Source organism: Plecotus auritus, assembly GCF_963455305.1.
Source record: "Plecotus auritus genome assembly, chromosome: 1".
Classification (NCBI taxonomy): Eukaryota; Metazoa; Chordata; class Mammalia; order Chiroptera; family Vespertilionidae; genus Plecotus; species Plecotus auritus.
This window is the reverse complement of record NC_137770.1, coordinates 215,447,583-215,466,125: the sequence shown is the minus strand read 5'-3', so window position 1 is coordinate 215,466,125 and position 18,543 is coordinate 215,447,583. Positions and strand designations below refer to the sequence as shown.

General features: G+C 37.9%; 2 protein-coding genes across 8 annotated transcripts in view; one reads left to right on the top strand and one right to left on the bottom strand.

Annotated features, from left to right (window-relative positions):
- FIP1L1 (factor interacting with PAPOLA and CPSF1) overlaps positions 1-18,543 on the top strand; it is a 97,647-nt gene that overhangs the window by 74,585 nt on the left and 4,519 nt on the right. For 3 of the 5 annotated variants that reach the window (XM_080660393.1, XM_080660396.1, XM_080660395.1), the window contains 3 exons: positions 46-265; positions 5,352-5,489; positions 6,199-7,101. In XM_080660393.1, coding sequence (XP_080516519.1) covers positions 46-265; positions 5,352-5,489; positions 6,199-6,346 — 506 coding nt within the window. In that variant the 3' untranslated portion in view covers positions 6,347-7,101. Of the gene's footprint in view, positions 1-45; positions 266-5,351; positions 5,490-6,198; positions 7,107-18,543 lie in introns of those variants that run through there. The other 2 variants (XM_080660394.1, XM_080660397.1) reach the window with 2 other exon arrangements.
- LNX1 (ligand of numb-protein X 1) overlaps positions 7,201-18,543 on the bottom strand; it is a 180,020-nt gene continuing 168,677 nt past the window's right edge. For all 3 annotated transcript variants that reach the window (XM_080660199.1, XM_080660200.1, XM_080660201.1), the window contains 4 exons: positions 15,189-15,366; positions 13,424-13,652; positions 8,126-8,284; positions 7,201-7,738 (listed from right to left, as the gene is read on the bottom strand). In XM_080660199.1, coding sequence (XP_080516325.1) covers positions 7,603-7,738; positions 8,126-8,284; positions 13,424-13,652; positions 15,189-15,366 — 702 coding nt within the window. In that variant the 3' untranslated portion in view covers positions 7,201-7,602. The remainder of the gene's footprint in view (positions 7,739-8,125; positions 8,285-13,423; positions 13,653-15,188; positions 15,367-18,543) is intronic.

The window sequence follows — 18,543 nt, the reverse complement described above, 5'->3', positions numbered from 1 at the left end:
TGTTTTTAATCTTTATGTTTTGTTTTTTGTGTGTTTTTTCTTTAGTTGCCTTTCCCCACCTTCCTGGTTCTGCTCCTTCATGGCCTAGTCTTGTGGACACCAGCAAGCAATGGGACTATTACTCAAGAAGAGAGAAAGACCGAGACAGAGACCGAGACAGAGACAGAGACCGAGATAGAGATCGTGATCGAGACAGAGAAAGAGAGCGCACCAGAGAGAGGGAGCGAGAGCGTGATCATAGTCCTACACCAAGTGTTTTCAACAGGTTTGTTGAGTGTGCTGGAGTTTGTATACATATATTTAATGTGTACTTGACAATTTGTATTTGATTGTAGGATGGAAAATCCGATTTAGTTCAGAAAGCATTGCTCGAAGAGTATTTAGGATAACAATTTTAAAAGCATCAAGGCTATTTAATTCATAGGGATTCTCATTACCTAAAGCAATAGTCTTCAAATTTGTTTGTTCTCTCTTAAAAGAATTTTGAAAACTTTGTACCCCCTCACATATCTTGCCATCTAAAATTTTTTTTTCTTTTTTTTTAAATATATTTTTATTGATTTTAGATAGGAAGGAAGAGGGAGGGAGAGATAGAAACATTGACGATGGGAGAGATTCATGGATCGGCTGCCTCCTGCAAGTCCCCCACTGGGGATTGAGCCCACAACCTGGGCATGTGCCCTTAATCGGAATCAAACCTGGGACCTTTCAGTTCGCAGGCTGACGCTCTATCTACTGAGCCAAACCAGCTAGGGCATAAAATGTTTGTTTGTTTGTTTTTCCACTTAAAAATTGTAAATACATAGTTGAACAAATTTTTGGGAGGAAGGGAGCAACACAATTCAATCCAATTCATGTAGAAATTAAAGTTTCAGAGAATGGTAGTTGGGGGTGACCAGGCTGGCAGGGGAGGGCAGTTGCGGGAGACCAGGCCAGCAAGGGAGGGCAGTTGGGGGGGGGGGACCCAGGCCTGCAGGGGAGGGCAGTTGGGGGGGACCAGGCCTGCATGGGAGGGCAGTTGTGGGTGATCAGGCCAGCAGGGAGGGCAGTTAGGGGTGACCGGGCCAGCAGAGGAGGGAAGTTGGGGGAGACCAGGTCAGCAGGGGAGGGCAGTTGGGGGGACCGGGCCTCCAGGGGAGGGCAGTTTGGGGGAACCAGGCCTGTAGTGGAGGGCAGCTGGGGGAGAGGGGACAAGGCCTGCAGGGGAGGGCAGTTGGGGGTGACCAGGCCTCTAGAGGAGGGCAGTTGGGGGGACCAGGCCTCCAGGGGAGGGCAGTTGGGGGGTGGCAGGGCTGCAGGGGAGGGCAATTGGGGGGACCATGGCTGCAGGGGAGGGCAGTTGGGGGGGGCAGGGCTGCAGGGGAGGGCAGTTGGGGGGGACCAAGGCTGCAGGGGAGGGAAGTTGGGGGGGGGGACAAGGCCTGCAGGGGAGGATAGTTGGGGGTACCTAGGCCTGCAGGGGAGGGCAGTTGGGGGTGACCAGGCCTGCACGGGAGGGCAGTTGGGAGCCAGCAGTCCTGGATTGTGAGAGGGGTGTCCCAGATTGGAGAGGGTGCAGGCTGGGCTGAGGGACACCTCTCTTACCCCCTCCGCACCCCCCCCCCCCCCGTACACGAATTTCATGCACCAGTCCTCTAGTCTAATTACATACTTCTTAATCCAAAAGATCCTTGGGGATTATCTAGTCTAAATTTCTACTTATCAGGTGAGGAAATGGAAGCGTAAAGAAACATAAGACAATGGTAGAGCCATACTCTCAAAATGTGATTGAGAAGGCACTTAAAATCCTCTATAGTCTTGAAATTAGGTAGTTTAAAAATTTTCTCATTTTCCTTATTACTCCCTGTGCACTTGATTTCCCCCCCTTTTTTAGTGGCGGGGGGGGGGGGGCAGAAGGGAGAGTGGTGATTCATTTTTTCATTTATGCGATTGACATTTTCTGAGTCCCTCTTATGTACCAGGCACAGAGCTTTGTGCTGAGGATACAGAATTATTCATACACTGCCCTTTTTTATTTAACCATATAAGTTAAGGTGACTAGGACTGGTTAGTAGTTTAAAACTTTACTTAAAGCAGTGTACAATAAGAAACTGAACAGGATATATTAATCTTTTTCCTTTCTGTAGTTCCTAATAATATGACTTATGCTTTGTAGGCACCTGATAAAATTTTAAATAAGTAAAGGTATGATACATATGTGTTTGTGTGTGAGTGTGTGTTTTGTGTTTCTGTGGTGGGACATGTACTGTTAACTTGAGCCACATAGGTCAGCATGATTCTGTTAAGTTCAAGAGCATTACTTTCCAGAAAGTTGAATAGTTTCTAATGTCATTAAAATACTTGAGATAGCACTGTTATCTCTAGAATGTCCATACTTACAAGTTTAAGGAGCTTAATGCAAAACTTGATAGGAAAGAAGACTAAAAGAAATGGCTTGTAAGTTTTCTTTGAGTAAACATAAATAATACAGTTTATAGAATATTTGAGGCTAAATTATCTGATTAAATTTTAAATACAAGCATTACTTAATTTTTATTGAAACTAAAGTGTTAATCATTAAACCACATCTAATTTTCAGGTTGCTATGCTTTAGGGCAGTGGTCGGCAAACCGCGGCTTGTGAGCCACATGAGGCTCTTTGGCCCCTTGAGTGTGGCTCTTCCACAAAATACCACGGCCTGGGCGAGTCTATTTTGAAGAAGTGGTGTTAGAAGAAGTTTAAGTTTAAAAAATTTGCCTCTCAAAAGAAATTTCAATCGTTGTACTGTTGATATTTGGCTCTGTTGACTAATGAGTTTGCTGACCACTGCTTTAGGGCATCAGAAGTCAGTGTTTACCTAACTCTGACTAAAAGTTCAAGGCAAAAGGTGGAGGAATTTTGTGTTGTTCTGAATTATCCCAGGACTAAAGTGTTCTCTGGAAAATCCAAGTGAAGTATAAGTAAAGACCCGCCCCCCCACCTTTTTTTTTTTTAAAGACATTTTAGTGATATGCCATGTAGTATGTGTTGTGTCACAAATTACAGGGTCATTGGTTTGAAAATTACAGACCAGTTTCAACATCTGGTCTTTAGGCCACTTAATTGTGGGCTGGAATGAAGTCTGTTCGTTCAAGGGTATTTGAATGAACTCTAATGATTTCCAGACCCAGAAAAACTTGTGCAGCAGCTGCTTATCAAAGAAGGGACTAGAAGAAGGGATCTTTATATTTCATGTATGAGACCAAATCTTTTATCATCTGTAGAAAGTTTCCCATCATATGGCTGCCTTCCGAATCTTAAAAGGCCTCAAAGCTGTCAAGAATTGGTGTTAGGGTGAGAAGGTTACAGATGACAAATTATGAGATAATTGACTCTGTTTTAATGTAAATCCAGTTGGAATCATTACAAAGACAGCCTCATTTTAAAAGAGGATAATATTTAACTACCATATTCATTTGTCCTGGTGTGGGCTAATTATTCTGCTTCAGAAAAAATAATTAGTACAGGATCGGTCACCTTTACAAAAAAAGGTTCTACTTCTGAAAAATTTAGCATTAAATTTACTGAAGATGGTGAGCCTGTGTATCAGCCGCCATTTATTGAGGGCCTTCTCTTGTACCAAGCACTTACAAATGCTATTGTCAGTTCTATAACAACCTTGAAAGAGATTGTTGCCAATTTTACAGATGAGAAAACAGATGGATGCCTAGGGAGGTTGGTTAACTTACCCTAGGCCACACATTTAGTAAGTAGTAGAATCAGGATGTGATCCTGGGCCTACTCTGCTTGCACTCATCCCACTACTCTACACTATCTGTCATGGCACATTGCCTTTTAGGTGACATGCTTCCACTTTCCAAATATAAAGTGCATATTTATGGTTAGGAAAAAAAAAAAAAAAAATATATATATATATATATATATATATATATATATATATATACATACACATACATACACTTGTTTGGGGCAGGGGTGGCCTGGAGGAGGTTAATGGGGGGAAAAGGAGGACATATGTAATACTTGCAACAATAAAGATGAAATAAATAAAATGGTTTAAAAATGTAATGTATGGAAGCAATAACAGCTTGGTCAGCAATATCTCTTGCATTAGACATAGCACTACAGACAGACTCATTACTTTTGCTAAGAAACCACAGGCAGATTTGTTCTTTTATGTGGTTTATATGTTCACCTTATTCTGTCTCCTATTGCTCCTACTCACATCACTCAACTCCTTGATTCTTTAAACATTAATTTAATAATTTGTATATATTTCTAGAAACCAAGGCTCTTTAGCACACAGAGCTCTAGGAGATATTTTTATTCCTTCTAAGTGAGTTTACTGATACTAGGTTGTGGAAAGTATTGACTTCTATGCTGAACAAAGAAAAAGAAAAAAGACTTCAAGGATTAGGAGAAAGATGGAGAGAAGAGAAGAGAAGAATGTGAGTGAAGGGACATGAAGAGAAGACTGCTCTAGGGAGGTAAAGTAAGACTAGCCATCAGTCTCAGTTTTACCAGTTCATTCTATCCAGAGTCAGAAAATGGAGGTGCAGCTTTAAGTTTATACATTTGAAGTTAACCATGTGAATCTCTTCTTCTCACCACACACATATGTAGTATTAAGTAATTGGGATGTCAGAATGCAAGTATGTCTACAAGCAGCTTTTTGCTTGCATTTTGTGTGGATATTGTAGAAGTTGCTTCCCATATGCACCCTGACGGGATCAAACCCACAACCTGGGTATGTGCCCTGACCAGGAATTGAACCCGTGACCTTTCAGTTTATGGCATGAGTCTCCACCCAACTGAGCCACTGGCTAGGGCTGTTCTTCATTGGTATACCTCTTTATTAGATGAATATACTCTTTACGTAGTTGAAGAACCTTTATCTACTTTCTACTCTGTAGTCATTGTTAGCCAGATATTTTTAGAATCCTGTGTGCCCAAGTTTTTGTAAGTAATATAAGAATTTTGGTTTGAGATCTGAAATAGACAAACATGCTTTTAACTCTAAGAGGAGGAAAAGAAAACTGATTAAAATGTAAATGAGTTGTAGCTCCCAATTTTTTGAAGAAAAACAGCATTGTTTTATAAAATTTCTACCTTATAACAATTATGAAAGCACAGAACAAAACTGGTCCCTTATAACATGATGTGCAATTTTATATTTTGTGTTCTTGTATTAGATGTAGTACTAATTTGGGAATGGCATTATTTCCCTCTCAGTTCAAACATTTTGCATCTATTCTCTATAAGATGCTAACGTAGGGGCTTCTGTTTTGGACTCGGGTCACATCTCTTCTTTTACAGTTTAGAAACATGAACAGTCCAGTTGTTAATAAAAGTTGTTTCTATTCCAATTTCAGTGATGAAGAACGATACAGATATAGGGAGTATGCAGAAAGAGGCTATGAGCGTCATAGAGCAAGTCGAGAGAAAGAAGAAAGACATAGAGAAAGACGACACAGAGAGAAAGAGGAAACCAGACACAAGTCATCTCGAAGGTCTGTTCTTTAATAGTGAATCACTTTGAAGTTGAGAAATTGATTTGACTTCAGAAAGTAAGAGCAAACATTTCCCAATAACCAGTAGAGCATATGTATTCCTAATTGGAAGATTAAGAATAATCTGTTGAAATAGTTGGTTCCTTTTATGCTTCAACAAAGATTTTTAAATCTAACAAGCCTGTATTTAATACCAGTAAGCCAAAATTATCATGGAATATGAGAGAATTGAGCTTATTACAATTATCTTGTTGGGAGGGGGGAATTTGGCATATGAACCAGTCTTGAATAGTAAATATTATTAAAGCAGTTTAATCGAAGAAAATTCAGGGACTTGTAGTCTCAAAAACAACAGTAGCACACACATATGTTAAATTTTAGTGCCTATTACTTACCTAAAACCAACTTTAGAAAGCATTTCTGATTTAGTGCTTTAGTTTCTCATTTATAATTTGGCTTTCAGAATAAAGTATATGGGCCCTGGAAATCTGGGATGATGTTGGTGAAGATGAGCCTATAATGTAAATATAATCTCAGCATAAAAGTCACCCCCCCAAAAAAAAAACCACAACAAAAACTAGCTAATGGATTAAATCTTTTAACACCCAGCATTGAGAATTTACCTTAGGCAAGTGGATTGATTTTTGTCATCACTTGTGTACTTAATTTAAAAAAACCGTGTGTTCTTAATTATTATTATTTTTTTTAGTAATAGTCGACGTCGCCATGAAAGTGAAGAAGGAGACAGTCACAGGAGACACAAGCACAAAAAATCAAAAAGAAGCAAAGAAGGAAAAGAAGCTGGCAGTGAGCCTGCCCCTGAACAGGAGAGCACCGAAGCTGCACCTGCAGAATAGGCATGGTATAACCTTTTGTGTATATTAGTCCCAGAAATAGATACTACAAATCTTGTTTATTTTTCTGGAAAATGTTTAAGAAATTTACCTTTAGTCTTCTGTTAGTATAAAAGCTTTTTTCCCCAAAATAAAAGAGTGAATTTTTCATGTTAAGTTAAAAATCTTTGTTTTATAATATTTAAAAAATAAGATTGCAATGATTTTATATCCAAGAAAGTATGTGAGTGAGTCACTCATCAGGGAATTTAAAGAACTGTGTTTAGCTGTGTACATACCAGTATCTGATAAAGGTAAGGTTCCACCTTGGCCAACATTTCCTTGAGTTAATCAAATATTAGTCTCTCCACGTTTCTCTGCAAAAGGCATCAAAGGGCACCTCTGAGTCTTGAGAGTAGTCTTTTATCATTACTGCTGTGGCACTGTGGCTTAGCATATTAAAGAACTCCTACAGTTTTGATACCACAACTTTTTGATAGCAGGTGTTCAGTGTTCTAAATTGGGTTCATGGTGAAATTGGGGAAATTTTATATGTAAAAGAATGAATCTAATGGTATTTGGGAGGCCTCTGAAATAACAAGTGTAGTTTGTGGCAGGCAAGGGACACTCATCACAATTTTGAATTCCCTCATGGCAATCTATATGAGGCTGGTTTGGCTTTTCTTGATTTTCCCAAGGCTCATTGGTTGAACAGCATGCAGATTTTTTAATATTGTGAATAAAAAAAGAAGTGACAAGAGCTTTAGTTATTTCCTATTAAATCTAAGAAAAAAAACAAACAAGTTTATAATCCTCTGAGTAAATAGTCATAATAGAAATGAATTTAATATCACATACTTAAAGACAACTATAATTTTAAAAAATATTTATTTCTCATTTGATGAAAGGAACATTTTCCAGTAATGCACTTTTAAAATCATTTGGCTGTAAGTTATTTTTAAAATACTCAAATTTTTAATTTAATTTTATGATTCGAATTCATTTGAGGGCATACAAACCATTTCAGCTGTTTAAGAGCTTTTTATTAAATAGAAAAATATAAACGTAAACGTAGAGTGATGCAAAATCCTCCACACTGAATAAAAACTATTAGTAATGTTTGTTTTGAGAATTATATTTTCTGAGGTGCAATTGGCTTTCATTAGATCATAATTTTGCTGATATTAAAGTTCACATTTTCATAACGTATCCTTTAAATACAAAAATTGACAAGATAAATATATTGTTTCAACTTTGTGATTTTCTATGACCCATCAATTCTATAAAAAAGTGCCAGGCCAAGAAACGATAGTGAGAGTGATTTTCCCTTTAAGTTCTTTTAGCATCCTTGCCAAGCAAGCATGTATCATTCCTGATGTACTTCTACCATTGACAGCAAGAAGAATGTCACCACATCTAAAAAAATAAAACAAGGTATATGATTAATATTTTGATCCATAGCTGAAGTTAATTCAAGTTTAATTGGAGGTCCTAATTTTTGCTATATCTGTCAATTTTAATTAAATCACTTCTCCCCTCCTCACTTTAAATTCTGCAAACTCTCTAAAATCAGCTTGCCTTAGAAGGGATTCATAAGCAAGTTGCTATATGGGACCAAGTAACTAATCATTTTGGATTTCTTAGAAATTGCGTGCTACATAAATGTGTTTAATTTCTGACCAATATGAAAGGTATAATACATGCCTTTTTTCAAGAAGGGCCATACTTTTTTTTATGCACAAAAATACATAAAACAAAATATTTGAATATAAATTTCTTTGTTAAAATAGTTGTTATTGTTACCTAATTCTTCCATCATTATATGCTGGTGTTCCTTCAACAATGGATTTGATAAAAAAAGGTTTGTTCCCATTGTATTCTTCATAACCTCCTACAATGCAGAAGCCCAGACTTCCAGCTGTGTTTCTTCGTAATACAACATCTTTGCAGTTATACAGGTACCTGCAATAGAATGTAATCAATATATAAGCAGTTAAGTTGAACTCAGTAATTAACTATGATTCATCTTCCATTTCTTTTTTTGACATTATTTTTTAGAATAAATAGCACTAGATGGGTCTCACTCAAAATTGACCTTTGTACTTCTGTTTTCCATTGTTAAACACACTTTAAAAAATGACACCATCTATTTATGTTTTGTTTATATGTCTACTGGGAAAGGTAATCATGGATTTAATGCCTTAATTTATATTAAAAAGTTGGATATGCATAAATCCTTATTGGTGAACCAAATTCAGGCATACTTATTATGGATGTCATTTTTATTTGTAGATTAAAAAAATTTTTCTTTAATTGATCTCAGAGAGAGAAAGAGAGAGGGAGAAACAAAAATTGGTTCCCAACTGCACACTTCCTCACTGGGGATTGAACCCACAACCTGGGTATGTGCCCTGACTGGAATCCAACCCACCACCTTCTGGTGTACAGGACAATGCTCCAACCAACTGAGCCACAAGGCAGAATTCTTTGAATAAATGATTATTCTCAATTTAAAAAAATTCAAACCTACCCTAATTAATGCATTTGTTGAAATTTGGACTTTTGAAAAATATTAGTTTATATGTATGTAGTTCTATGTGTTTAATAAAGATTAGAGACACAAGCAGGCATAAAGTGAATGGAAAATGTATATTTAAAGACTATAAGAATGATTCATAATGGAGTATAGAAAACTGGCAGTAAATGGAACAGCAAGTTATAAAAGGAATGGGAAGGGAAGAAGAGACCAGAGGTCTTCTGTAAATGAATAGAATTTTCAGCTAAAATAGAAATATAGATTGAAGAAACTATTTCTTTTACTATTCTGTGGTAGTTGAATGAGTGTTAACATAAGTGCAGGCTAATGTGCAAACTGTATTACAGTTAGGATAGAACTGTGGTCGGCAAACTGCGGCTCGCGAGCCACATGCGGCTCTTTGGCCCCTTGAGTGTGGCTCTTCCACAAAATACCATGGCCTGGGCGAGTCTATTTTGAAGAAGTGGCGTTAGAAGAAGTTTAAAAAATTTGGCTCTCAAAAGAAATTTCAATCATTGTACTGTTATTTGGCTCTGTTGACTAATGAGTTTGCCGACCACTGGGATAGAAGGTCTATGTCAGGAGCTGGATTTAACTCGAAAATCCCTAGTCCAGAAACGTTTGAAAAAAATGAATATTTTCATGTTGACAAAAAAAAGGTATTGGTTTGTTTATAAGCTGTACCTTAAAATAGTAACTGCTTTTTGAAAAATCAATAAAAAGTCTCTTGTGAAATGTTTTGTTAAGTGATGATGACATTGGTCAGTAACATTTGTTAAACTCTAAATATGAGCTTTTTTCCTATTTTGAACTCATTCAAGGCTTAATTGAAGAGTTCGCAAAGTATAAAGAGTAGTAAGGAGTTTGGTAATTTTTCTAAATGAGAAAATTATGGTTACCTAAAATAATTTAGACTGTTAAAAGGAGTTGATAAATATGGTGAAGTTGGTTGCTACTATTTTTTGTTCTTTCACTAGCTGTTCCTTCAAGGACTCCACTTTTCTGTGGACCTCAATATTTCACTGAACCCCTATATTACTAAAGTGTGGTTTCCAAAATATGTGCCTTTCAGGGTCTAGAGGCAAAACATATTTTTGTCATAATAGCATGATCTTTGCCTTTTCATACAGTGGATTTTTTCCAGAGATCACATGATAGGTGATCTGGCAACAGATAGAATGCAGAAGTAGATATGAGTCCACTTATCTTCTATTAAGCCAAATGTTAAAGAAGTTTGCAAAAAAATACACAATGCCAGTCTTCTAATGTCTTTTATGATAAAAGCAGTATGTTAACATAATGGGGTGTATTTTAAATAAGTAAAAAATTCTTCATAAGGTAAATGTCGTTAGACATAACCTATATAAACAAAAGTTCCTTAGTATCATCAATACTTTTTAAATCTGTATAGGGGTCTTAAGACAAAAACTTTGGGAATTTCTGCTCTAGATGTGTTTATCAAACTTGAAAGTCCCACTGGTATCTCAGATTCAACATGTTTGAAACAAGTAATATTTCCTCATTCTTCCTTATTGTGATAAAATAATTGCATTGATGTCCCCAAGTGGCTACCCTACCCTGGTGTACCCAGTTGTATAACTGTGGTGTCTTCCTATTCTGATTCTGGATTCAGCCATAAGAGCAACAGTGGAATTTTTGCCACCACCAGTCAAATCTTAGGTACATAAATATGGCCAGCCAAGATCAATCAAGCCTAGCCTGAATCAGCTGAGCCCCCACAGACTTTTGAACTAAATATTACATATGGTTACTTGTTAACTGAGGTTTTGCAGCATGATTGTGAAAATACATAATTGATATGCCTACTCCTAATTTAGTTGTATCCCTTCTGCTTTTAAAAAGTTACTAAAGAAGCAATTAGGAAACTTAAAAATATAAATGCAAATTACATCTTAAAACTCAGTCACTATATATGAGAGAGAACTTCCAAAGGCAGTGAGAGTCAAAGAGGGATGATGGAAGAGGGAATGCCCATAGCTGGAGAGTGCTGTCCAAGCCGGTAGAGTCCTGGGGGCCATAGTGAGTGGTCCACTGATAGCAAAACACACATCCACTGGGAACACCAGAAGTAGGCAGGCTGACTGTTAGCAGAGCGTTCCCTGGGCTCAGTGTGGCAGAGAAGAAGGGCATAAGTGAGGTAATAACCTAAACAGACAACCCATATGGACAGGAAGTAGCCTGCCAGTGCGGTAGGGTAAAGAATCAGCGGAGACACACTACAAAAGTGGGAAGGTAACAGTAATAACAGTAACAGACAAAACCTACTCATCAGAAAAATACTGTAGAAAAATGAAGTTTTAACCACATTACTGTGAATTTAAACTACTTCTGAAATAATTATAAATAAGAGATCAAGGAAGATATGAGAGAATAAACTGAGAGAAGAAAGAAGTGAAGAAATATAAAAACAAAGATTACTATTGAAAAACATAAGGGATATGAAGGACAGATTAAAATAAGCAAAGAAAACAATGGAAATAAACAGTTGAAAAGAATTCAAGAGAAAATTCAACACGAGACACCAAATACATATTTTGATTCCCTGAAAAGAAGAACCCAAATAAGTTATTTTGAACATTAGGTGAAAAGACCAAGCCACCCACAGATGGGAAGAAATGAGATCACACTTCTCTGTAGCAAAGTCAGAGTGTGATCGGTAATATATCCAGGCAAACTGCCATCTGGTTTGTACAAACGCACCTTACTAGAACCAGTTCATATAGTAGGTGCTGTCACTTTACAGTCTATGAATTTTTATTGTAGTATTATTTTTGATATCTACTGATATACCTAGGGTATATATTAGATTTTAAAAATCAGTACATAATAGTGTGTATGATACTACTTTGTGTGTGTACAGAGATACCTGCTTTTGCAAATAAATACCATGCCCATTCATTTCCATTTTGTCCATGGCTACTTTTATGCTAACACAGGACTGAATAGTTGCAACAGAGACAGTATGACCCACAAAGCCTAAACTCTGGCCCTTTTCAGAAAAAGTTTGCCATCCTCTGACAGATACTCCCTGGACAAATACACAAGGAATTGGTGACAGATTATGATCTGAGGGGACGGGGTGGGAGACTCAACCTTTCACTCTATACCCATTGGTGCCCTCTGAGTTTTGTACTGTGCTTATTAAATTACTACTAGGTGAAAGGGAGATGGAGGAAGATAAGCATTGCCAGGGTGACTGAAAACCAGTGGTGTCTACTGGCACTATTTTCACAGTGCCCTTCTACTCTTTTCAAGGAAATGAGCAAAATCCACACTATTCTGGCAAGAGCATACAGGTGCCCGCCCATGGCCACGTAAAAGGGGGAAAGAAAGCCATTCACTTGGTTGTATTTGGAGTAAAAAGTTCCTCACATTTGTCCCATCTTACCTGAATCTTGATTACATAACGGAATAGCTTTGAAGCACAAAAAGTGATCTATAATAGAATGCAGTTTCAAAAAGATTTTTTTAAACAATAGAATATCCTCTTCCACTTAGGTTCAATTCTAAATGTTTAAAGTTTTTAAGCTGCCTCAATGCTCAGCTGTTTAAAAATGTACTCATTTAAAATTTATCAATTACTGAAGGCTCAAAAAGGAATCGAGGACAGTTTGTATTTGAGTCAGGGATGTTTTATAAACTTCATTAAAAAAAAAAAAGACCTATCTCCACCCTCAAGAAAAATGTACTAAAACCAAACATCCTGCTCTCGCTCATTTAATTCTAGCCAGCATATCATCTTCAGTGACTCCAATATTTAACATTTAAATCATGCATTTGGAATTTCTAAGAATCTTCTGAAGGCCAAGAGTTAATGTTTGTGATGCAGATGAATAAAACCCAATTTATCTGCCCTCTGAATATTTAATTTGTTTACAGCCACTTAGCAAGGCTACCCCCAAATCCTTTCCTGAAGTATCTGTATGAACCAATTAAACAGCTATATACTGTAAGATTCTAGTTGCAGCTCATTAAAGTGACAAGCCATCTGCTTCCTGAAGTTATGTGCAAGAACTCAAAAGAGTAGGTACTAAGGAAAGAAGATGAGAGATGCGTTCTCAACACATGCATAAGCATAGGTGAAGGTAAAGTGTTCTGCGTCGCTTTAGGTTTAGCCCAGACCTCCCGACGGCTCGAGGTAAAACCATAGATGGGAGTCATCCTCCATGCAAGATCCTGGGGCTGTACCACTAGCAAATTCGGGAAAGGTCAACCTGCCCCTACTTGAGTGAACACCCTGGATTTCAGCATCCTCTCCCTATCAGCTGAGCTCCCTGTTGCAAGAAAACTGAAACGACTCTACGTGGCAGATCTGTGAGCGCCTCATGATGAATGCCTAATGTTTCCACATCCAGGCTTTTGTCCCTGCCCTATGATTTCTGCATGCATTTTCAGTTACAATTATTTCAAATAGTCCCACAACCAATCCAGGGATTCATTAAGATGCTAGTGCCGTGACTCAGCCCAAGAAAGTGAAAGAATGGTCAAAACATATATAGTTGTTTCCTCCCACACCTCCGCAAAGATGTCACATTCGGACTCACCGTGGTAATTCCAGCCACATGACCCAGGAGGGGGACCAGTCACCGGGCGGGGCCATGTTGTGGTTGGAGTCCAGGGCTGCTGGGCTGTTGCATTCTTCCTGGGACTCACATTGTTTGACTTCCAAAGCTTTAAGAACCATCGAGGAGGATGTGCTTTTCAATAATGCAACAGCCTTGTTCCGGCTGACCTCTGTTAGTTCAACCCCATTCACATTCAACAAAATGTCACCTGGTGGTCAGAGAAGCAGAAGCCATCCTTAGTGCAATAGGACCTTCTGCTTATAGTGCAAAGGAGCAGGGACTGACTGATGGATGCGGTGAAGTAGTGAGGGTGGGGCGCATGTCAGCCTCTTGCATTGACATGAGGCTGGATTCTCATATAGCAAATGGTGAATTGTGTGCATTCCGCAAGGCATTGGTAAGTAGTGTTTAGAGGTTTCTAAAGCATACCCATTGGTGTTTGGCTCTTGTCATTAAAAAAACAACAAAAAGGAGGAATAGCCTTATTTACCATTTAATCAAAGAAAATCTACATTTTCACTCCTTTTTTGTTTTATGGTTTTAGCACAAAGGGAGAGCACTTGGCAAAAGCTTTCAGCACCTGCACAGAGCCTAGCGTATGATGGGCACCTAATACACATGATTTGAATGAATAAGGAACTACCCCTGAGATTATCTGGCATGGAGTCTACAGCAGTTAAGAAAAATGGGCCCTGGAACTGTGTTCTCAAAGAGGTGGAAAGAAGAGTTAACATTTCTATTGATTGCACAGGTGCTAAGAACTAGCACTGGTTAAGCACCTACTATGTGCTGGACCATTTCCATACATATCCTATAATCTGCTCATGTTCTCTCACAAGTCACTTCCTGGTTGACCTCATTATTCTGCACCCAGGTGCTTGGATATAAAAGAAAAGCAAGAGAAACTAAGATAGATACCTCCCCTGCCTCCATTTTCTGTTCTTTTATCTCCTGATCTTTCTGCCTCCTTTGAATAGCTTTTTTATATAGAATAACCAAAGCAAGAGTAAAAAATAGGGGAAAGATGGGAAAGGCCTTGAGTCCTTCCTGACCCGAAATAAACATTGTTAGGTTGGCTGACTGAATCACTTAACATGCCATCCCCCCCTGGCTCCATAGCCTGAGCAACTGTACTTCAGAAACTTTACATTTTATCTCTTGAATCTGAATCCTTAAATAACATAATTGCCCAACCATTTGAGTTACCCCTTCATGTGAATTGACGATATTATGGTTACTTCTATAATTTCAGAAGTCCAGGACACACAAGATTAAAGTAACAAAACACTTTTCACCAGTGGAAAGTACCTATGGCATGGTACTTTCACTTAATATTCAATCAAAGTCTATCCAATTATTTCCCCTATACAGTTCATAAAATTGAATAATTCATGAATAGTTTCATCACCGGATAAATCCAGCAAAGGATCACTTAGAAGAAATGGAACAAAATTGTGCCATTTAATCAAGGCAACTTGCTCGGAACTAGCATTTTCCTATTAATTCTTGGCATAGTTTGCAGTACTTGCTTTACTAGCAAGCAAGGTGGCACCCACATCAATCCACTTGAACTAAGGCGGGTTGAAACCCAGTCTGGCAATTACACTCAAACTATTCATGGTCAATAGGTAACAGATGTCCCTCACATTTGCTTGTTAAATCTGGAAACAGTTACCTAACCTAGCAAGCTGCTAATTCCTCTTAACACTGCTGCCCCATAACCTTAAGTTTCTTTACTTTTTACCTGTTTTTATTCTTCCATCTCTGCTTATGACTCCTCCGGGTTCAACACTGATGACGTAGATAGGCAAATCCCATTCACTGTGTGATGCTCCCCCTGAAACAGTCATCCCAAGAGATTCGCTGGGGTCTTTTCGGACACTAACCACCTTTTCATGACAAGTGACTGCAAGAGGGAGGTGCTAAAGGCACAGACAGAAAAACATGGGTTTGCATTTCCTACAGACAAAATGGTACAAATATATGATAGTGGTGTTTGGTCTCACAGAGAAAGACACACAGAGAGAGAACCCTTGTTTTGCCACCCTCCCCCCCCAGCCCCTAGGGCAGAGTTATATTATCACAAATTCTATAGGCTGATTCAGAGGAAGTTTACATTTCAGTAAAAATTGACCAATAAAAATGCAAGGAACTGTACCCCAAATTTTTCAAGTGATTCATTCCTGATAGTCGAGTCAACATTTTGGAAATACTCATTTTATTCATGAATATCAGGATTTTTTTCTAAGTTACAAAAGTAACCATATTTTAAATAATAGTGCCAGTTAACTTTATGCAGGTAATCAATTATAGAAATTCTAAAAAAAAAATGGATTTCATATATATGACTCTTTTTTTTTTTTTTTTTTTTAAAATATATTTTATTGATATTTTACAGAGAGGAAGGGAGAGGGATAGAGAGCTAGAAACATCGATGAGAGAGAAACATCGATCAGCTGCCTCCTGCACACTCCCTACTGGGGATGTGCCCGCAACCAAGGTACATGCCCTTGACCGGAATCGAACCCGGGACCCTTCAGTCCGCAGGCCGACGCTCTATCCACTGAGCCAAACCGGTTTCGGCTCATATATATGACTCTTAAAAATTCACCAATATCTAGGTTTCTCCCAATTAGCATCTTTACGCTTTAGTATTTCTAAATATGCAGTCAGTTGTACTTTTTCATTTTGTTACATAAAATATATATAATATAAATATAAAAATATAGTATACGCAATTGTATAGTATACACTGGATAAACTTTTGAAAAGCAAATGAAGAGAACTTACTTTGATTTAATAGCACTAGACGAAAACCATGCAAAGCTATATGCAGCATTATCTTGAAGCAATAATGTAGAGAAGGTCAAGGACACTGCTTATCAATGAATACATATCAATGTATACTTTTTCAAAAATGTTTTCCCCTCCCTGCTGGTGCAGTGATCTAGGCAGCGGTCACCAACTGGTGGCCCGTGAGGTCCAAAAGGTTGGCGCTGCTGAATTCTAGGGGACTAAGACTGTGGACATGTGTACTGCAAATAAATATAACACTTGGTCAAACCTCAAAGAAGTATCTGGCTCAAAGCATAGCTATAGTTGTACCTAAGGAAGGAACATTTAAAAGCACATCTGACTAAAAAAAATAAAAATAAAAATAAATCAAGGTACAAAAAAAGTGTAAGTGTACTAGCTCTTTAAAAAAAAAAATGATTTGTATTACTATTTGCATTTCTATAAAGAAACTGGGAGAAAAATTGGTTTCCTGGGGGTAGGTGGAACAGGGACTTCTTGACATATCTTTTCCATTTTAACCCTATATATATATAATCTATTCAACAAATCAAATGAATTCTAGTTAAACATCTACAAATTGGTTGGATGACATCATATAGAACTATTTTACCTGCAAGCACAGGGTCAATTTTAAATGCCTCATTAGGAAGCAAGATAAGCCTAGGCTTTTGTGTGCATTTATTTTATGATTTCCTGCAGTTTTAAGTTAGCCGTGTCTCTCTCTTTTTTTTTTTTAATATATTTTATTGATTTTCTACAGAGAGGAAGGGAGAGGGATAGAGAGCCAGAAACACCAATGATGAGAGAAACGTCAATCAGCTGCCTCCTGCACACCCCCACTGGGGATGTGCCCGCAACCAAGGTACATGCCCTTGATCGGAATCGAACCTGGGACCCTTCAGTCCGTAGGTCGACGCTCCATCCACTGAGCCAAACCGGTTAGGGCAGCCATGTCTCTTTTAATGGCCTTATTGTATACAGTAATGGCCTATTACTGTACCCCTAGCATTGAACACAGTAGCATTTAGCACATTGAAGATGGTTTTAAGTACATGTTTGCTGAATAAATGGATGAATACATTGCAAATTGCCACAAATTGTTTTTGGTAGTAATAGAATAATAAATCAGAAATTGAATAATGATGGCAAGGTATATATTATAATTAGTACTTGTAAGGTCTGGATTGTGTTTATATAAACCCCAGAACCTTGAAGATAATGGTTATCAGATGAGAGTTATAAAACTGAAATAAGACTTTCTTCAGAGAAAAGTTTCAAAATAAGACTAGTAATAGTCCTTGCACTCTGGCTAAGGCCATAGAGTAGACTTAGAGGGGCTCTAAAGATCCATTCTCAGCACTTGACCTTTCCCTTCAGAAAAGCAATTAGATGCAGGATGTCTCTTCCTTTAATTAGAAGCATCTCTCAAAAGAAGCCCACTTGGAGATGCAGGCAGTTCTGAAATGCCTCCAATGTGGCAAGAATTCTAAACCCAGAGACTCCCACTGGCTGCCCTGCTGCTTCAGCTCATTCCTGGGGATATTCATAAAGCATTTACTCATGATGCTCACAAAGAAGGGCTTTATTTCATTATTTCCACATGTGGGACAGGGGTATCGTAAGGGTAGTTGATCAGTCTCCCAAGGTGAAGCCTAAAACACAGTCTGGAATATTCTGAAAAACAAGGATATCTCACACACACATACCTCACACACTATCTCATTCTTGAACAGCTGCCTAATACTTCATGTGGATGTGTTATATTCCCCACTGATGACAGGTTGTTTGCAGTCTTTCGCAAAATTAAACAGGGACACTGCAAACATCTTAGACTCACATATCTTGTGCACTTGTGTAACTATTTCCTTAGGCTAATGTCCTAGTATTACAATGGAGAAATCAAAGAGCCTGGGCATTTTACATTTCAATAGATATTGATAAATTACCTTTGAAATGGATTCTATCATTATCTCTCTAAGACACTGTGAAAATACTGATTTCTCACAATTCTGCCAATACAAGGTTTTATCCATATTTACCAACATTTTCCCAGGTGAAAACAAAGATTCCAATAACGTAATTGCCTTTCTTTGTAGTAAGTTTGAATATCTTTTATTGATATTTGGGTTTTTAACAGTAATTAGCTTATGAGATTTGTGATAATGTGATCACTCAAGCTCCTTCTAGCTTCATCTATGAAATGGGTAAGAATGCCCATGTACAGCAAACCTGTGGCTAAAAGTAATACAACCAAATGGAAAATAGGACTTTTTGGTTTTTTTAAAAAAGGTGTTATAAAATTC